The 21,421-nt window shown below is 40.7% G+C and overlaps 1 protein-coding gene across 2 annotated transcripts; it reads right to left on the bottom strand.

The window, feature by feature from the left end:
* Positions 1 to 1,011: 1,011 nt before the first annotated feature.
* Positions 1,012 to 19,739, bottom strand: med6 (mediator complex subunit 6). 2 transcript variants are annotated; one of them, XM_078563141.1, is made up of 8 exons: positions 19,671 to 19,739; positions 16,055 to 16,214; positions 10,537 to 10,628; positions 6,557 to 6,639; positions 4,732 to 4,840; positions 2,621 to 2,736; positions 1,634 to 1,661; positions 1,012 to 1,528 (listed from the first exon to the last, which is right to left on the bottom strand). In XM_078563141.1, exons 1-8 carry the CDS (start codon positions 19,690 to 19,692, stop codon positions 1,398 to 1,400), a joined length of 741 nt encoding a protein of 246 aa, XP_078419267.1. In that variant the 5' UTR covers positions 19,693 to 19,739; the 3' UTR covers positions 1,012 to 1,397. The 2 variants fall into 2 exon arrangements, with proteins under 2 accessions (XP_078419267.1, XP_078419268.1); XM_078563142.1 differs by having other exon boundaries at positions 1,371 to 1,528; positions 1,634 to 1,674.
* Positions 19,740 to 21,421: the final 1,682 nt, after the last annotated feature.

The following is a 21,421-nucleotide window of genomic DNA, read 5'->3' as shown; positions in this document are numbered from 1 at the left end:
TACAGCTACTTTGCCTTTGCAAATTTTCTACTTTGATCTTCTGGAGGTCGTGTCTCCCGGTGTTCAGGTCCTAGAAACTACACAACACCCATTTCAATTGCCCATTGAGATTCAGAAGCTATCCGACAGAAGGAGGCATCATAGCCCCAGACCAATACTGTTCCCACTTTCCATCTGCACTCAGGAATGATCCAGCACAAGCCACAAGACAGTCATCAGGGGCAGGAACCCTCTGTGATCTTCCTTGATGTTGGTTCTAACACACCAACTAATAGCTGGTAACTCAGCATAAACCACAATTCAAAATCAATTAGCACATCCCCAAAAATTATTTTTACTAAGTGAGCCATTAGGGGGGAATTTTTGGATCTTTGATTTTCAATAATCTATCTTTTCAAAGCAGCACAATCCATTGCTAAGATGCACACTGCAATAGGACTTGCATTCACACTCCCAATTCCCCAGACAATGAGTTACTAATCTCAGATGGAAAGAAACACTGTAGTATTGTCGCACACTATGCAAGAAATAAAACACTTTATTCACGAACTATCAATACACATTGAAAAACTGTAGTCCTTAAATAAAAAATCCTTTTTAAACGGCTATTAAATTGACAGCATTGCTGGAAGGATGTCCATATAGAATGATGTTATTCCAATTTCCACTGCCTCAGGATATCCATCGGTTGAAGAATGGTGCTCACTGGATGAATACCAGCCACATACAATAAACACCTTAAATCAAAGATCCAAAAATTCCCCCCTAATGGCTCACTTAGTAAAAATAATTTTTGGAGATGTGCTAATTGATTTTGAATTCTGGTTTATGCTGAGTTACCAGCTATTAGTTGGTGTGTTAGAACCGACATCAAGGAAGATCACAGAGGGTTCCATGCCCCTGATGACTGTCTTGTGGCTTGTGCTGGATCATTCATGAGTGCAGATGGAAAGTGGGAACAGGATTGGTCTGGGGCTATGATGCCTCCTTCTGTCGGATAGCTTCTGAAACTCATTTCCTCAGTATCTTTCTGAGCACCAACAGTCTGAGTGCTCAGTCTAAGCTTTTATACTGTAACTGTTAAAATGATAGGTTTGCATCTTTTTACCGCTTCCTCTTCGTAAACACCAGGGCAGGATAGCCTGCAGAAAATAATGTCTGGAGCAACAAGAACTGATGATTATTTGGAAGTGGAACAAGATTGAAGGTCTGAAAAGGTTAAGCTTCTCCTCGAGGATGTACCCATTTCATGTTCGGGGATGGGGGTGGTGGATATTAAAAAAAAAGCACAAAAATAATTGCTTCTGTACAAAATAAAATACAAGCTCAGCGGCCCACAAGAATTCAGCCACAGAGTTGGTGAGTCAATCTCAGTGCGATAGACATTCATCATCTCTTTACTGCAGTCTCATTCGTTTTTCGGGGGGAGCCTTGGTGCCCGAGCTCTGCTGCGAGTTCTTTGTAGAGTCTTTTTCCTCCTGTTTGACGGTTTCAGTTGTTGGTTCTGATTCTTTTTTCACCTGCTCCACTGAAAAGCAAAAATAAGCGTGTAATAATGGCTGGGGTCGATATGTTTGTCTAGAAGCCCACCCTATTAACTTGAATTAGCTTGATTCACAAAAAAAAAGCTTACCTGGCACAGGTTTGTCTCCAGATTTGGGCTGAAAATGAAAACTAACAAGTCAAAATAAGGAACACTTGGGGACATCCATAACACAAAGAAAAACAAAGTTCTTACATTGCATTGTTCAGTAGTTTCATTAATGTGCTGAATTCTTGCTCACAGTAATGAACCCGGTGTTTAAAATAAGACAACTCTTCAATTCTACTTGGCTACTCCAGAGGGTGAGATAGCTGGTTTCTAGAGGCACTTTGTGAAAGGGGACATAGAAACTAAGTTGCAGTGGCAGGCTGGTCTTTTCTAACCCAGTCAAGCATTACTTCTGCCAAGCCAGCTGAAAAGCAACATTCAATAAAGCCTGCCAAGAGCTGGACTGCGCCACCTTTTCAGCTTAGGAGGTTGATGTGGATGTAAATGGGAAGGAAAGAATGGGGAAACTCGCTTTACATTTATGCTGCGGCAAACTAGATTTATTTCACCATCCCTGCAGAAGGGAATTCAAAGGCTGCGGTAGGATGCATGATTGAACCTATTCATATTCACGTTCTTTGGGTGGAGCACATTAGACCTGCATGATACCTGCCATTTCCACATATCCACCCTAGCCGGCCTTGAATAATGACAAACCTTTTTTTTAAATTAAAGCAGGTTCAGATCACATTAAAGCCCAATTGGAGCTATCCTTAAGTTGCAAAGTGAAGACAGAGTGTGAACGGCTATTAAAACGGGGCTTAGAAAAGATGCAACCCCTGGACTCCCCGAAGTGGGATGGTGATGAGTCATTTTGTTGCATGACATTGGATATCTCAATGAAAGCCATCTGAAAAATCACAGAATCCTATACCCACCGTAGAATTTAAATCTTTCACTCTTCCGACACATTATGGAACTGAAAGATCACTACAGCACTGTCAGTTACAATCTGCTTCTGTACTGCTTCATTTAATTTATTTATTTTTTTAAAAAGGGGGGCCTGAAGAGTTGCAGACAGGTGTTTACCTGAATATACTTGGGCTGGAATTTTTGCCGAATATCGAGCAGTAGCATGTCCACTCTCTGGCGCTGGAATATTGAACTTGGCTCCTCCTTCTTCTTTGACTTTGGTTTGACTTTATCTGGGAAGAATGGGGAGGAACAGGGTTGAAAGGGAAAGACAAGACAACTAAAATGTTAGCTGTTTGCAAGGCCTTTATAAACGGTTTTGTTGAATCTAAGTTAATGCACTTGATCCCCATTGGAGGTATTGTTTAACTAATTGCGCCATCGCAGAAAGTTCATCTCTGCTGCTAATGCACATTGATGGACTCCATACATTGATCACATGGACTGGCCCTCACACCCCAGATCCTATTTGACATATTCTTGTGATAGAAAATCCTTCAAAAATTTGAATCACTTGTATTTATAAACAGTCATATGGCTACTTTCCCATCAATGCAAACAGTTCTGGGTGTGAAAATATAATTTCAGAATGCTCTAAAATCAAGACGTATGAAACCCCTCTCTCAAATCACATGGGTTTGGCTCTACATGGAACCTAACTCCATTTGTACCAAAAGTCAAAGTGATCCTAAAATATTACAAACTTAGCAGCCAGGAAGCTGAACTCTGCATTTGCACGGAGCTGGAGGGGTGTGGAGAAGAGGATTTAGATTGCAGCTGCTTGCACACTCAGTCCAAGACCAGTGGATGCAAAGTGCACCTGGCAAGCCATGCACTGCAAATCACACAATACATGGTGGATGATGACTCTAGATTGCTACACTTTTGTCTTGTGGTTGCTGCTGTCAATTCCCTCAACTTCACAGCAGTGGCTGTGATCTTAAAAAAATTCAAATAGAGCAAAGCAGTGATCCCACATTTTAGAACTGAGCATTCAAATAGGACTACTAATTTAAAAATTGCATGAAAAGCAAACTAGATTGTGCAAGTCACCCAAAAAGTATATAAAATATTGCTTCCTGTCTGCTTGTCAACAGAAACTCCTGCGGGATTTGAATTTCATGCTGGCTGTTTTGGGCTAGAAAATGAAATCTGAGGGAGATTTCCAGTCGCTCCACTTGTTCAGATTTTCGTGGCATTATAAAAAAGCAGTGATTACCATTCATGATTCTTAAAGATGATGCATACTAGCTCACTGACTGGCTGCCACAATGTAATCCACAACTGTTCCTGGCTTGTGACATCTGCTTTACACTTAAAAAAAATCACTCTCAGGATGTGGGCATCACTGTGAAAGCTGAGATTTATTGCCACTGACTAGTTACCCCAAACATAATAGTGAATGGCTGCTGTCCATGTGGTGAGGGTACATCCAAAGTGTTGCTGGGGAGAGAGTTCCAGTGTTTTGTTATTCTTTGTAGAGATGATGCACCTCAAAGGACAGTTAAGGGTCAAACTGTTGCGTTGAGATTGGGGTCACATACAGGCCAGACTAGGTAAGGATAGCAGGTTTCGCTCCCTAAAGGGACATTAGTTAACCAATGGGTTTTTACAGTAACCCAACAACTTCAAGGTCATTAAGATATTGTTTTTAAACTTCAATTCAAATTTTCAAATTGTCATGGTGGGATTCAAACCTGCAATCACCAAATTATTTGCCTAGGCCTCTGGATTACTCGTCCTGAAGATAAAACTGTACTATGTATCCTCTGGTGGCTTGAATCAGTCTCTGTGAAAGAAAGTGTAGGTGAGGTGGGTCCTGTTTATGTTGTTGGCTCTCTGGGTACTTGCAATATATATGTGTGCAGTTTCTTTACTACAGTGTGCAGCAAGCAGAGATTCAGCAGGGTCATAGCTGGCCTGAATGGCTCAAGCTGAGGGATAAATTTATCAAGTGTGCTGCCATGAAGGAGGGCCTCAGCTCATCTTTGATATTCTACCTGACTTATAAATACCATCTCTAATTTCTCTAGGTCATGACAAAGACTTGCTGAAAAACAAGAACCATGTATAAAATGACTGGGTCCTTCGTGCATTAGGCAAGGACAGTAAGTGCCACGTGTCTGATATATTTTTCCACCAGTAGATGGTATACTCCTAACACTTTCGTAAAATGGTCAGCTTTAGGAGTACAACAAGCTTCCTGGTATCGCCATGTTACAACTTACCCCTCTCCTCTTGATCCTTGAAATGCCACCAATATCCTTTGGAGGGATGGTATCGGCAGTAAGACATAGCTTCATCAAAGGCAGACTGGACTGCATGCACTGCTGTCAGCTATTTTGGGGAAGAGAGGAATCAAAACAACACAATCAGTCGCCACATCTCCAATAGCGTACCATTCTTTTCACACTATATAAAAATATTGGCTTATAAGGAAATACAAGAGGGTACCACATAGGCCATAATGTGATATAGATCTGGTCTGTAGGATTTTAAACACTATCACACAGAGGCTTGCACTGTGTTCTACTTGGACAAGTAACTTCACATCTAAGTTTCAAAACATTTGCTAAAATGGAGAACATCTCTGCATGGCAGAGGAGGAACACAGCCGTTGTACACAGTCTGTGCAATTCCATAACTCTGTCAATAATTACTTCAAAAGATTCATGAAAGCAAACTGGTCTGAGTGCAATGCATCTTTGGTCGCTGAGGGAAGCAGAAATTGCTCAGGTGCTGGCCAGAATCTTCTAATCTTCCTCAGATGACTTGGACAGGGTACAATTTTGAAATTTTCAAATGAACAAAACTTGGAGGTGTAGCAAACTTTGAGGAAATGGCAACAGGCTTCAAGAGGACCTAGACAAATTAGTGGAATGGGTGGACACATGACAGATTATATTCAGTGCAGAAAACTGAGAGGTGATACATTTTGATAGGAAGAATGAGGAGAATCAGACAAAATAATACAATTTTAAAAGGAATGCAAGAACAGAGAGGCCTTGAGGGTGTTTTGCACACAAATCTTTGAAGGTGGCAGGACTAGTTAACAAAGCAGCTGATAAAGCATAGCGCATTCTCCACTTTATTAAGGCAGAGAGTACATAAACCAGGAGGTTATGCTAAAACTACATAAAAATACTAGCTCTGCCCCGGCTCAAGTACTGTGCCCAATTCTGGCCACCGCACTTTCAAAAGGACTTGAAGGTTTTGGTGAGGTTGCAGAAATAGTTAATAGAACGACTCCAGGGTTGAAGGATTGCAGTTACATAGATGGGCTGGAGAAGCTAAAATTATTCTCCTTAGAATAGGGAGCATCAAGAGGAGATTTGGTAGAATTGTTTAAAATCATGAAGGATTTAGATAGAGTAAATAAAGAGAAACTGTATCCAATGGCTGAAGGGTCAACAATCGGAGGACATAAATTTGAGGTCACTGGCAAAAGAACCAGAGGCGACGTGAGAATTTTTTTTTCCCACAAGCATTAGGATTTGAAATGCACTGTCTAATAGGGTGCTAGAAACAGACTCAATAATAACCTCCAAAAGCAAATTGGACAAAAAGTGCAGGAATACAGGAAGAGTGCTGGGAGGAGGACCGACAGGTTTCCTCTTCAAAAGGGCCAGGACAGACTTGGTGGCCCAAATGCCCTCCTTGGATATCGAGTATGCTAAGATTTGTTTTTGAAGGTTTACTGAAATATTTACATTTAAACTTGACAACATTAGTTTCCCGCTAGCAGTTTAATGCCTTTTTCTGAAGGTGAATGAATGACAGGAAGTATATCAGGTCACACAATATCTCACAATTGTCACTGTTATGTATAATGTAACTGGAGGGGGAGAGAGGGAAGAGAAGGCACATTTTTCTTTCTTTCTTGCAGAGAAGGTAAGCTATAAAAATGCTAATATGTACTACAAGTAAAATAAATTGGCCTGGATCCCCAGTTTAAGTGATCTCAGCAACATTCATAACACTCAAAATAAATCAATTTGATTGGGACATGCTGCTATCTAACAGTAAAAAGTCACTTGAAGCAAAGTCACCCACCATTCTAGAGTTTATTACTGATCCCAAATCAGGCGCCTGATACACCACTCCAGCAATTATATAATAGTCAGCCAAAGGAGTAACTAAAAAGGAAGAAAAAAAATCAGCATGAAAAATTAATCTAAAATTATACAGAGCGTAGATTTTCTTTTAAGGGACAAATGGTAAATACTGTTTGCATATGCTTTTAATCTTGATTTGAGACAGGATCATTTCCATGGCAGCAAATGAATCTGGACAAGACAGCCCATCACGTCACTTGCATAATGCACGTTACACACATAAAATTGGCCTTCAGTGAAGTGCTTTGATGCATAACTATCGCAGGAACTCCAGCAGCACCATTTGGATCCCAATTTTAAATGTATTTTGTGAATCTACCTTCTTCCCAAGCGACTCTCTAGCTGAACCAAAAGGACAAGATAGGCTTGCGGTTAGATCACATCTCCCACAAACATCTCATGGCACCTCACATACAATTGAGGTGCAGTGACTTAATGGAGGCAAAGATGGGAGACATTCCACACAAAACAAGATCCTCAAAGCAGCAACAAATTGAAGAGTGTTTTTGTTGTTACAGGGAAAAATGGGTCTTCAAATAATGCTGGGGGATCTTCAACATCCAAACAAACAGCACCATTACAAGTAGACAGGCTTCAGGGGTAAAGTCTCAGCCAAAGAATGGCACTATCACTATGCAGCCATGCCATGAATGTGATCAAGTGTCAAACTTCATTGTGCACCCAAATCCTGGCAGGGGCCTCAAACCCATAGTCTTCTGACTCAGAGGCAAGAATGCTCAGGCACTGGCACAAAGGGCCAAATAGTCGCCTTCTGTATTGCATCATTCTATGTTTCTACAAATGCTGTGGCCCTTCGAGTCAAAGATAGATGGCTTTCTTATGGACCTTAGTCAAACAGCAGTCTTTCAGCTGACTGCTTAAAAACGCATAACAGCGGATTGGGAGTGATTCACACTGTTCGAGTTACAGAGGAAAAATAATAGGGAAAAAATTACTAATGTAAAATATTTTGTGCTTTAAAAACATTGTCTCATTGTTGACTCGGAATGCTCCTTCTGTCCCGGGGCAGGTAACTATATTTGCTTAAAGAGAAAACTAATGAATGCAGTTTAAAATAAAGTTCAGACCTAAAGAGTATTTAGATTGGAACTTAATTGTCTTCCAAATGCCTCCTCAAAGTTTACCCTTTTCTCCTTTAGTTATCTCCCTAACTTTCTCCCCTACTTTTTGCCTAGTCCCTGGAAAAACCTCTCTCCGTCCTACAAAGCACCTTAAGGCATTTTGGCCAGAAATTTACTCGGAGCTCCTGCTCTGCACCATACCTTCCCCGGTAGTCTGGTGAAAATGGAGCATTTCTAGAGGCAATTCCAGGTTTTTGTAACATGAAAGACAATATGAAAACATAACTACATGTTCCAGGTGTAGGGAGAGGATTTACACACACCAATCAAAACTCTCAAAGTAAGCCATTAAAACACGATAGATGGAACGATGCAATGAGTCATCAAAATAAATGCTTAGTTTCCCAATTGTATTTATCTGCATAAACGCAAGTTGCTGTACACCAGGCTTGTCCAATCTCTTTGCGTGGCGGGGGGGCCATGTTTCAAATTCTTTTTCTCAATCAAGGGATTGACAAGCAAATTTCAGCAAGATAAGGTTTGGCACAACTTTAAGCATGAATTTAAAAAAAGAATCAGTAGCAAAGCAATAACTGATATTTTTTTAAAAAGAATAATTAATAAAAGCTATTAAAAAGTGCCAAGCAGCAGAGTTAACCAATAAAACCTTAGTTGCCTTTTTGCTTAAGAAGCAGGGCTAGAGAGAGACAGACTAGGCCCCAATTCCTGGTTACCAGGCAAGGGGTGGGTACCAGAGCCGAGCTACGGAGTTGGGTTTAACCAACAATGACCTTGTATACGAACATACGAATTAGGAGCAGGAATAGGCCACTCAGCCCCTTGAGCCTGCTCCGCCATTCAATGAGATCATGGCTGATCTGATTGTAACCTCAACCCAACATTCCTGCCTACCCCTGATAATCTTTCAACCCCTTGTTAATCAAGAATCTATCTAGCTCTGCCTTAAAAACATTCAAAGATTCTGCTTCCATCACCTTTTGAGGAAGAGAGTTCCAAAGGCTCACAACCTTCAGAAAAAATTTCTCATCTGTCTTAAATGAGCGACGCCTTATTTTTAAACAGTGATCCCTAGTTCTAGATTCTCCCACAAGAGGAAATATCCTCTCTACATCCACCCTGTCAAGGTCCCTCAGGATCTTAAAGGTTTTGATTAAGTCGCCTCTTACTCTTCTAAATTCCAGTGGATACAAGCCTAACCTGTCCAGCCTTTCCTCATAAGACAACTCGCCCGTTCTGGGTATTAGTTTAGTAAACCTTCTCTGAACTGCGTCTAACACATTTACATTTTTCTTTAAATAAAGAGACCAGTACTGTACACAATACTCCAGATGTGGTATCACCAATGCCCTGAAAGCATACAACTGAAGCATAACCTTCCTACTTTTGTATTCAATTCCCCTCACAATAAATGATAATATTCTATTAACTTTCAGCTCCGAATTCGAGGGTTGTGGGTTAAAATACTGCTCGAGAGGCTTGAACAGACAGTCTACATTGCCACTTCAGTGCAGTACTGATGGAGTGCTGAATCATCAGAACTGCCGTTTTTGGAAACAGGCGTTTGCAAAAGAAGCCCTATTCAAAGAGAAGGGAAGGTCTTCCAGTGTCCTATCCAGTATTTATCCCTCAACCAACACTGCTAAAAAAGATTATCCGGTCAACATTGTACTTGTTGCGCAAATTGGCTTCCACATTCTCCTACATTACAACAGTGACTAATTACACTTCCAAAGTATTTCATTGTTACATGCTGTATAGCAGGAACATCTTAATCTAGCTGCATTCTTCCATTCGTCAGAAAATGCGCACATGGCTTTAGTTCTACAAATCTGGATAGTTACAATGCATATTAGTTGTTAATGTCCGGAAAGTGGAGAAAGCAAAAAAGACTTTAGAGAGGGAGATAATGCAAACAGAACTTGCTGTGGCACACATTTACCAAATTTTAATCAATTAAAACAATATTTTGCACTACAAGTATTGATTGGTACCTTGTAGTGAGACATTTTTACAAGACACCACCTTCTACTTAATTGGCAGTTAAAGTACTCAGATGGTGAATGTATTTTTGGTACCTTAGAGCCAAGAATTTTCAGCTTTCTAGTTTTTGGATGTTGGAGCATTTTTGATGAGATTGTGCGCAAGTATTTCTTCCTAGACCGTGTCAGTTTAGGAGTAGGCAAGAATCTAGGGCTAAGTTGCAAAGCACAAGCATTAACCAACTGGCACAGCTAAACAGAATACATTCAAGTCGCAATGGCATCAAGAGATATGGGGATAACGTAGGAAAGTGGCGTTGAGGTAGATGATCAGTCATGATCCAATTGAATGGTGGAGCAGGCTCGACAGGCCAAATGGCCTACTATGTTCTTAGTAGCATAGAACAAATTATTTGGTGAGGGTGGGGTGAAAAATGCTACAACCATTATGTATTTCTTCATCTGCATCGGCTCTTCTATAGAAAATACAAATATTAGTCAATTCTGCAACTTCTGACTGAATTGTGCCATCTTCATTTTTATCAGCTAACTTCACAACCTGAACATACATCTTTGCTGCAACATTTTGTATTTTTGGTTCATTTAGCTCAACATTCTGAAAATAATCCACTACAGCTCGAATGAAAGCAAACTACGTTGGGTGCTGCAAATGTCACAAGGGCAAATAAGTTTGGACTGGACCTTTTTCAAAACTGTACACACACAACAATGTTCTGAACATTCACAACACCAAACACACCAATGAAGCGCTGTAAAACAGCTCCTATCGCAAACTTAACATGACAACCAGCTTCAGTGATACAGAAATGTCTTACCTTGTGTTGGAGAGTACCTATGTTGCTTTCGAATAATATACAGTATGGGCTCCTGGGCATGTAGTAGAATGTATTCCAAGCCGGTCATATTGCTGCACCAGGACAAGAACAAGTGTTAAAAATGTTACTTTCACCAGATTCTGTCATCACCATTAATTTCAATTCTCACTCAGTATAAAATGTCCAAATTAGCACACAGCTTCACACACAATCTGCAATGGCAGCAAATAAAAGGTCATAGAATAAAGAATCATAGAATGGTGACAGCACAGGAGGCCATTTGGCCTGTCATGTCTGTGCCGTTTTTCTGTTAAGAGCTACTCACCTAATCCCACTCCCTTGCCTTTTCCCTACAGCCCTGTAAATTTTTCTCTTTTCAGATAATTGTCCATTTCCCTTTTGAAAGCTATGATTAAATTTGCCTCCACCACACTCTCAGGGGCCGTGCAGTCCAGATCCTAACCACTTGCTGTGCAAAAAATGCTGCACTCATGTCGTCTCTGGTTCTTATGTCAATTATCTTAAATTGGTGTCCTTTGGTTTTCGACCCTTCCACCAATGGAAACAATTTCTATCTATCTATTCTGTCCAGACCCGTCATGATTTTGAATACTTCTATAAAATCTCCTCTCAACCTTCTCTTCTCCAGGGGGAACAATCACAGCTTCGCCTATCACTATATACCTTCCTTCTGTGCCAAAAGGAACCGTTCACCATTGCTATGTTTTCAGTCACTCATCCAACTTCGTATCCATGCTGCTGTCTCTTTTATTCCATGGACTTTAACTTTGCTGAAAGCCTATAATGTGGCACTTCATCAAATGCTTTGTGGATACCGCGGGAGAGCTGAATGCTAAGGGAGCAAAGCTTGACAAAAATATGGAGTGGAGTCCAAAGGGGCATGATTACTTCATCAAAAAATTCAATCAAATTAGATAAATATGATTTGCCCTTAACAAACCCATGCCTGCTTTCCTTAATTAATCCACAATTGTCCAAGTGACTTATCCAAGTGACTGTTAATTTTGTCTCTGATTATCAGTTGTAAAAGCTTTCCCACTACCAAGGCTAAACTGACCGACCTGTAGTTGCTGGCTTGTAAAATTAATATGAAATCTTTTCTTTTCTCCAATATCTGAAATCCAGCTCAAGACCACACTGCTGCACAATCCCAAGAGTCACAAGATCACAGCAAAGGGATCATGAGCACCAGCCCCACTCACTTCCACTCCCATCTCAGCATGAGTTGCAGTGAAAAATATTCATTTTCAAGTCCAGAAGAACAGAAGAAGACATCAACAGTTACCAAACACATCTGGTGCATGGACCAATTAACGTGCATCAGCAAGGTTATTAATGCACAACAATCTAAATGGGACAACGCTAACATGAACAGACAGAAGAAAGATTAATAAGTAGAGTAGGCTTGCGCCTACAGGTCCTGGTATTCATTGGGATCAAAGACGAGCAAAGGTCAGGCTGATGGAGAACAAACAACAGAACTACACAATTTTTGTTCAAGTAACTGCAAATATTGTAAATAACCAGACAATCTCACTCAGAAATGTCACCAAGACCAGCGATGTGGAAAACTGAATGTGATACACTGTTGTAATGCAGGATAGTTTGCTGGGGCTGGGATATCAATGCAGAGTTGAAGCAGTAAATACAAACTCTGGACTGTATCCAACCTACCCAATATCTGACCTGTAGTTGTGGGATACTGCATCCGCAGTTTTTTTGCTTTTACCCAATATCTGATGCTGTCATAGTGTGCTTAAAAGAAATTCTCATTTAAGATTACTTTAAGAATTCTTTAGCATTAGCCCCAGTATAGGCACAGGAATAAGATCAATTATTGTTAGTTGCTTCCTGCAAAATGGATGCAATTTACACAATAGTTCAGCTAATGCTCGCACCTCAGGGTAAGTCAGAAAAACATACAGCTGGGTAAGTCAGAAAAACATACAGCTGTGCAAGTCCTTTGTGCTTATAGTATGATTGCTGCCATTGCATATGGATGGAGTCATATGGTACAAATCAATGAAGCTAAACATGTCAATTAATTATAAGCAACCTATACAAGTTCACCACGCAAAAAGTGAACATCCATTTTTAAGCTCCAATTTTACTTTAAGATCATACAGTGGAAGTGTCTTAATGATTCTCACACATTGAGCAGAATTGTTGATTGCTGTAACACACAGTTTTGGACTGAATATCATGCATTAACCTATTCTTGGTTAAAATAAATTATCTGCTAATTAACAGCAGGAACCTCAATCTGATTCAGTGCATGTTCAATCTTCCTACTATACATGAAGGAAATCATATGGTGCAGTATGGTGCATTCCAGTAAGATGGATATAGTGGCAACGATTCTCTATTCATTCCCTGAGCCTCACTATTGCTTATCCAGATTATTGGCAGGTGAAGGCACGCTCCAGGTCAAAGAGACTACAGGATCTATTTATGGTTTAATTTTTAATCTTCCTCTGCTCATCCAATTCCCTTTTGAAAGCCACTATTGAATTTGCCTCCACCACCCTTGGAGGCAGGTGCACTCCAGATCATAACCACTCATTATTGCCTTTGGTTATTTTGTCAATTGCCAAAAACCTGCGTCCTCTGGTTCTCGAGCCCTCTTTAAGTGGGAACAGTTTCTTGCCATCTATTCTGTTTAGATCTCTCCTGATTTTGAACCCCTGTATGAAATCCCTTTCCTGAGTATAAACCCAGCTTCTCCAATCTATCCACGTAGCTAAAGTCCCTCATCCCTGGAACCATTCTCGTACATCTTTACTGCACCCTCTCGAAAGCCTTCATATCCTTCCTACAGTATGGTACCCAGAATTTAGTCAATGCTTCAGTTGAGGTCAAAACATTGCTTTATAAAAAGGTTCATCATAACCTTGCTTTTGTATTCTACACCTCAATATATACAGCCCAGGATCCTGTGTGCCTTTTTAACTACTTTCTCAACATGCTCTGCCACTTTCAACAATTTGTGCACACATACCCGCAGGTCTCCCTGCACCTTCACCTCTGTAAAACTGTATCCTTTAGTTTTAGTTTATACTGCCTCTCCTTGTTCTTCCGACCAAATGCATAGTTTCACATTTCTCGGCATTTAATTTCATCTGCCACTTTTCCACCCATTCCCTATGTCCTCGTGAACTCTATTGCTTTCCTCCTCACAGTTCCAAGCTCTGTGTTATCTGCTTTTTGAAATTGTGCCCTGTACACTGTTACAAAACTATTGTATTTTTCATAATATTATTGTGGGGTATTGTAAAGTAGGCTTACGTTTGTGTGTGTGGATGGCTCTGTGAGGCCGATTTAATTAAATTAGAGACAGATAGATTGTAAGGTTGAAATTATCAAAAGAGTTAGGTATAAAAGGGCACGTGAAATGCTAATGAGTGAACTAGGGTAAAGTCTCAGCAGATAAGGTGTGAATGAAATTTGCATTTTAAGATAAGCGGAGAGGTGTTTTCAAAGAGACAAGGTAGGATGTTTACAACTAACAAGATAAATAAGGCAGGTTATTACATTGATTTTTCCCAAAAGTGCTGGCCATAATATAAAAATCTTTTAGATTGTCATTATGGGAAAAGTAAATTCCAAAGGCATGTGGGAACAATGGAATCTACAAATCAAAGTAGGAAAATTATATTTAAAGAAGGATTGGAAGGCTACGAGGTGTGGCCGTGTAATACCTGAAAGGTACACCGTCTGAAACAGACTTGGAGAAAAGCCTCTAGCCACTTTGTAGAAGTTTGCTGTTCCAGTAACCAAAGTTGTGTTAAAAGCCTTTGGAATTCCACTGTCAAGTGGGTGCTTGTGGTAACCTTGCTGGATTGTCGCTATAAATTTAAAATCTATTTTAGGCTGTTGTTTTAAAGAGGGTGTGTAGTTGGGAGTCTGGTTACCTAAGAAGTTTTGGAAATTGTTATAATATTAACTAACTGTGTAATTGTAATCTTGTGTATGTGTTGTATTATTTCCTTCTGTTAATAAATGTTTTAATTTAATTTTTAAAATCTCTAAAGGTGTTAGTGGACTCATTAGTTCTGAATTCAGTGCACAAACCTTCTCGTAATGAATACAAATTGCAAAACTGTTGTGATAGCGTGGTCAAGTTTCCCTTGTGGATTTAGTCAGCTTGGCAAATACCACCTGCTGTGTGATGACAACACTCAAATCTAAGTCATTAATATATATCAAGGGAAACAGTGGTCCCAGTATGGACCCCTGGGGAACCCCAGTGTACAACTTTTTGCAGTCTGAAAAACAACTGCTTGCCACTATTCTGTTTTCTGTCACTCAGTCAACTTTGCATCCTTGTTGCCACTGTCTCTTTTTTTCCCCCCACATGTCTCAACTTTGCTGACAAGCCTATTATGCAATAATTGAGCAAACATTATTCGGAAGTCCATATACACATCTACCGCATTGCTCTCATTAGCCCTCTCTGTTATCTCATCAAAAAACTCGATCAAGTTAGTTAATCATGATTTGCCTTTTAAAAAATCCATGCTAGCTTTCCTTAACTTCACCGTTTCCCAAGTGACTGTTAATCTCGTCCCAGATTATCAATTCTAAAAGCTTTCCTACCGCTGAAGTTAAACTGACTGGCCTGTAGTTGCTGAGTTTATCCTTACATGGTTTTTTGTACAAGGGTATAACATTTACGATTCCCCAGTTCTCTGGTCCCACCTCCATATCTAAGGAGCATTGGAATATTATGGTCAGCACCTCTGCAATTTCTGCCCTTACTTCCCTCAGCATCCTCAGCTGCATCCCATCCAGTCCTGGTGACTTACCAGCTTTTTAGGTATAGCCAGTCTTTCCAATACTTCCTCTTGTCCATTTTTAGCCCATTCATTGTAGCAACTACCTCCTCCTTCACTATGACTTTGGCAGCATCTTATTACTTGGTAACGACAGATGCAAATTATTCATTTAGTACCTCAGCCATGCCCCCTGCCTCCACATGTATATCCCCGTTTAGGTCTCTATTTATACCCGCTCCTCCTTTTACCACCCTTACTAGAAGAAACAAAGTGAAAAACTAAAAAGTAGATCAAAAGAAAAAGAGCAGAAGGATTTGAACCAAAAAGTACAGAAAATGGAAAAAAAAAGTAATAGTCCTTGAAGTTCATGATAACACAGCAAATTTTATGAGCTAACTTTTGAAATTTGGGCAAATCATTTATTTATACCATGGGCCATTAAACTAAAATCAACTTTAGTCCCACTTATGAGGTAATAGTTTGAAATAGGTTTTTGACGACAAAAGCCTAGACTTCCACGTGGCCTAGAACTACTGACCACATTTTGTTTTGGCCATGTTATATTCTCATGTTGAGTAACTGGCCTATCTACAGCAGCATAGCCTGAATGACGATGGTAACTTCAAAAATCAACCGAACAGAAAATGGAATTGGAGGTTATGCTGGGAAAATGTTAAATACAATTGCATTTCGGGGCATATCGATAATCGACCAACACCTACTGCAAATGTTCCAGGCTAAGCCGCTGCATTTTGACCACCTCATTGTTGCAAGTGCGATCGTAAAAAGGGTTGCTTCTTTCGGAGAAGTAGTCGAGCACATTTCCCGGATTTAATATTGGAATCCAAGCACTGTCCACCCATGAGATCCCCAGGAGATTATCTGAAGAAATAAAAACACACAAATATAAGAGACAATTTTTAAAAATGTTAATTGGAGTAATCTATTCAGAACCTAAGGGAAGGGGAGAAAACACAATAAAGTTGTCATACAGCATTAACTAAGTTTACTTGCTCGGGTAACTAGGTACAGTAAAATTTCTATTATCTGGTTTGCGTGGGGAATGGATGCTGGTTAATCAAAGCTGCCAGTTACCCAAGAGCTCCACGTTTTCAACCAATCAAAGCTCCTCGGAGACCTCGTGATGATGTGGGCATTGAGGCCCCGCAAGAGGTACAGGAGTGCACAAATCCAGCAAGCAGCACCGAGGGAACATGGTGCTGCTGAACAGTGGGATGCTGAGAACGGAGCAAAGGCAGGCTGTGGATAACAGCTACCCGAGAGTCTGACAATTTTTAACAGTTGTGAATGAGTGGGACTGATGGGGAACAATTTCTGAGCACCGATTTCAGAGAGATGAGACACATTTAAAATCAAAAAGTAGACCCAACAGAAATTCCATTTAGTAGAGAATTCTGGCTGGTAGAGTGCCAGATAACACGAAGCTTACTGTATTAAGGAGAGCCATTAAATTCTTTCTCACTCCTATCTTCTGGAGGTAGCAATGAGCTACCTTCTTGGAGCATCCAGTGCCTTCCCAAGTGCCCCCACTCTTCATGTGTCTATCTAGACAGTGGCAATCAGGCAGGCCATTTAATTATGAAGGTATCTCAGCAATTTCCAATCCTCTCTCCAACTGATTTGTACACATTTAAGCAAGAGCCTTAACAGTGGGAACCCTGTCTGTATTTTCCCTCTGCAGCCCAGGGTTGGAAGGCTTATCATGACAGCCTGTCACCCGCATGATTGAGGTTATTTAACAGATGGAAGTTAAAGCAGACATCTTGATGGTCTATAGAACTCAACTCCACACCAGGTAATGTACTCACCAACTGAACGCACCAAGTAATGTACTCACCAGCTGAACTATCAAGGGTCTTAACAGTTACTTCCACCTTTGCCTAGCCATGTCTATAAAATTCTACCCTACTTCTGCAACCTCCTCAAGCCTTATGTCCCCTACTGAACTTTGACTCTGGCCTACTGTGCAGCCCCTCTCTTTTACCAGATGTGCAATTGTCTTTAGTCCTCGGAGCCCTACCCTCCAGACCTGTGTATAAACCAGATGGACACTCCAGTGCAGTGCTGAGGGAGTGCTGCACCGTTCAAAGTGCAACCTTTCAGCTGAGATGTTAAACAGGGGCCCCTTCTGCCCCCTGGGTGAACGTTAAAGATCCCATGACACTATTTGAAGAAGAGGAAAGTTCTTCCTGTGGTCAGGCCAATAGTAATCCTTATATCAAAGTCAAGGAATCAAATTATCTGGTCATTATCTCATTGCCGTTTGTGGACCTTGCTGTGCACAAATTGTTGCGTTTCCTACACTGCAACAGAATCTACACTTTAAATGTATTGCATTGGCTGTAAAGCACTTTGAACTGTCCCAATGTCATGAAATGTGCTCCATAAAAAGAATTATTTCTTTGGATGCCCTTTCTCAAAATCCTAGCACCACTCTGCCTCCCAAAGCCTTCTGAAAGTCCATCTGTTTCTACCAAACATTCAGTCATCAATCCTTAAAACTGCCACTAACACTCAGCATCTATTCTGAGAAGCAGCATGGGCCCTTTTTTCCTAAGTTAAAGGCCCTGTAGATATTTCTTGTACTTGATAAAGAAAAACACACTTCCTATCCATTTCTGCATTGATAAGGAAAACGCACCAAGTCCAAGGCTCTGAGTTAGTTAGGTTTCTTTTACCTATCCCCCTCCAAAAAAGAAAAATCCAAAATGACTGTATGAAGAAATGAATTGCTTGTGCTCTTTCATCTATTAAGCTGGGCTTATGGCGTAAAATCATTACAGCACATGAACAGATGCTGCAGTATATATTTAAACTGACTCAGTCAGTGTCAACATTAGCTGTTCCATTCCCCAAATGCTCTATCCATTCTCATGTCTAAGGTTTATTTTTTTTTTGCAAATATGTGACCCTTTCTTACAGATTCTGAGATGGGGAATTTTTTTGTTTTACAGACAATATTCCGTCACACATTAACTGACTCTTGGAAAATTATGGGCTGATAAAGGGAAAGCAGTGTGGATTTGTTAATGGCAAATAGTGTTTGACTAGCTTGATTGAGTTGTGAGAGAAGGTTGCTGAGGGTAGTATGATTGATGTTGTGCATATGGACTTTCAGAAGGTACTTGATAAAAGTACCATATAATAGACTTGCTAACAACATTGAAACCCCTAGGATTAAAGGAGCAAAGACTGAATGGATATAAAATCAGCTAAAGAATAGAAAGAAGAGTTAGTTATTGAGTGGCTGTTTTGCAGTTTGGAGGAATGTGCTCAGTCAACTCACCCAGTGGTCAGAGTTGGGAACATTGCTCTGTTTGATACACTTTTGACCAGAACTTAGGTGTACACAGCATAACTGCAAAGGTTGCTGATGACACAAAACTTAAAAATTTAGTAGTGAGGAGATTGGTAAAACATGCAAGCTCATGGCAGGTGAAATATAATGCAGAGAAGCATGATGTGATTCCCTTTGATAGGAAAAATGCAGGAAGGCATTGGAGGAGGATAGTGTAGTCAACCACATCAAAAACTGCAGAGGCCAAGGAGGATGAAGAATAATAGTTTGCCATGGTTAAAATCATGTGGGATATCAATTTGTGACTTCGATAAGAGCCACTTTAACGTAGCAAAACAGAAACCTAATTAGAGGGATTCAAACATGGAATTGGTGAAAAGATGGGTGCAGCTTTGGGAGATGACATTCAAAGATTCTGGAGTGGAAAGGGAGGTTGGAGATGGGGCACTGGTTTGTAAAGATGGAGGAGTCACAGGTTGGATTTTAGAGAAGAGCGGTGATGATGGTAGATTTGAAGGCAATAGGGGCAGTACCAGAGAAGAGAAAATCATGAACAAAATCGGTTAACATGGGGGGCAAGAGCTGGTAGTCAGCAGATTGGCAGGAAGGGACTGAAGAGAACAGGAGTTAGGGGATCTGGATGAGATGAGCTCAGAGAGCATAAGGGGAGATAGGAGAGAGGTAGGACTACAGGGCTAGGACGGGGAACCTGAGGTGAAAATATAAACAATCTTCTGGGCTTTGGTAAATATTGGAAATGGTTCATTAAAAAAAAAACAGCAACCAATGCAACTGTGCAGAAATAAATTAAACAAGAATCAAACACTGTCTATGGCAAACTAAAGGACATAGAAACAGGAGTAGGCTAATTGATGACAGATATTTCTCTAAAACAATAACCTCACAATAAAACAAACCCTATACCCCGAGAAACTGGAACATTAGCCGGGAGGGAAGGTTCCTGTCTCCTCCGACTCACAGTTAGCACACAGAGCTCAGGGGCTGAAGCTGCTCTTTACCTCTACTGTCCACCGCCGCCATGTCTGTCGCCCCAACTCGGCGCACAGAGACTGCGTCACCGCTAAGTGGCGCATCCCGATGACGCAGGAAGCCGGCAGAGCCTCTGGGAAATGAAGTCCAGGCGGGGAACTGAAGGCAAGAGGCTGAGGGGCTGTGAGAGATCTTCAGACTCTGACCAAGGGGGTTTCGAGCAAGCACTGGTCAGTGGACTGACAGTGGCCAGTGAACAGGCAATGGGCAGTGAACAGAAAATGGTCGGTTAGCAATGGTCAAAGAACAGACAGTTGTCATTGAACAATGGCCAATGAACAGACAATGGACAGTGAACAATTCTGTTGAATGGACAGTTCTGTTGAAGAGTCATACGGACTCGAAACGTTAACTGTGTTCCTCTCCGCAGATGCTGCCAGACCTGCTGAGTTTTTCCAGGTATTTATATATTTTTTTGACAGTGAACAAACAACAACAGTGAACAGACAGTGGCCAGTGAACAATGGTCAGTGAAGAACAATGAACAATGAACAAGATGATGGTTAGTGAACAGACAGTGGTCAGTGAACAATGATCAGTGAAGAACAATGAACAAGATGATGGTTAGTGAACAGACAGTGGTCAGTGAACAATGATCAGTGAAGAACAATGAACAAGATGATGGTTAGTGAACAGACAGTGGTCAGTGAACAATGGTCAGTGAAGAACAATGAACAAGATGATGGTTAGTGAACAGACAGTGGTCAGTGAACAATGGTCAGTGAAGAACAATGAACAAGATGATGGTTAGTGAACAGACAGTGGTCAGTGAACAATGGTCAGTGAAGAACAATGAACAAGATGATGGTTAGTGAACAGACAGTGGCCAGTGAACAATGGACAGTGAACAGACAGTGGTCAATGAACAATGGTCGGTGAAGAGACAGTGGTGAGCATTGGACAGTAAACATATAATAGACAGTGAACAGACACTGACCTTGAAGTCAGTCTTGCTGAGAGATTCAGCAATCTCTCTGGCAAGAATTTCACCTCTATTACCGTGCAGTGATACTGTAACTGATGACACCATTCTTATTGGGCAATTCCCAGCATGGAGCTGGAGCGATAGTGATGTCATCAGGTTCTCAAAGCAGCAAATCACATTAAAGAATTTTCAACCCCCTCTCCTTCCCCTCGACTGAACGTGAAATGAAAAACTCTAAAATAAATTTACTTTTAAAATTTTTTGCATAGACCAAATTAAAAATTGGACATACACACGGAGTGAAGTCCAAAGCTAAAATATTCTGGAAAAAAAACTTTAAAATTTTTTTTTAAAGAATTAGCTTAAAAATCTATTAATTTTAAAAATTAATTTATGGGATGTGGGCATTCTAGCAAGGCCAGCATTTGTTGCCCATCCCTAATTGCCCTTGAACTGAGTGGCTTGCTTGGCCATTTCAGAGGGCAGTTAAGAGTCAGCCAGATTACTGTGGGTCTGAAGTCACATGTAGGCCAGACCAGGTAAGGACGGCAGACTTCCTTCCCAAAAGGACATTAGTGAACCCGGTAGGTTTTTAAACAATCAATGATAGTTTCATGGTCACCATTACTGAGGCTAGTTTTCAATTCCTGATTTTTAAAATTAATCTTATCAATTAACCGAATTTAAATTCCACAAGCTGCCATTGGTGAAATTCAAACCCGTATCCTCCAGAGTATAATCCTGGCCCTCCGGGTTAATGGTCCAATGACCTTACCACTTCACCACCATGTCTCC

The sequence above is a fragment of the Cetorhinus maximus genome, chromosome 18 (assembly GCF_964194155.1).
Source record: "Cetorhinus maximus chromosome 18, sCetMax3.hap1.1, whole genome shotgun sequence".
Lineage (NCBI taxonomy): Eukaryota > Metazoa > Chordata > Chondrichthyes > Lamniformes > Cetorhinidae > Cetorhinus > Cetorhinus maximus.
Note: the sequence above shows the minus strand (reverse complement) of the source record. Positions and strands in the feature narration are given on the sequence as shown.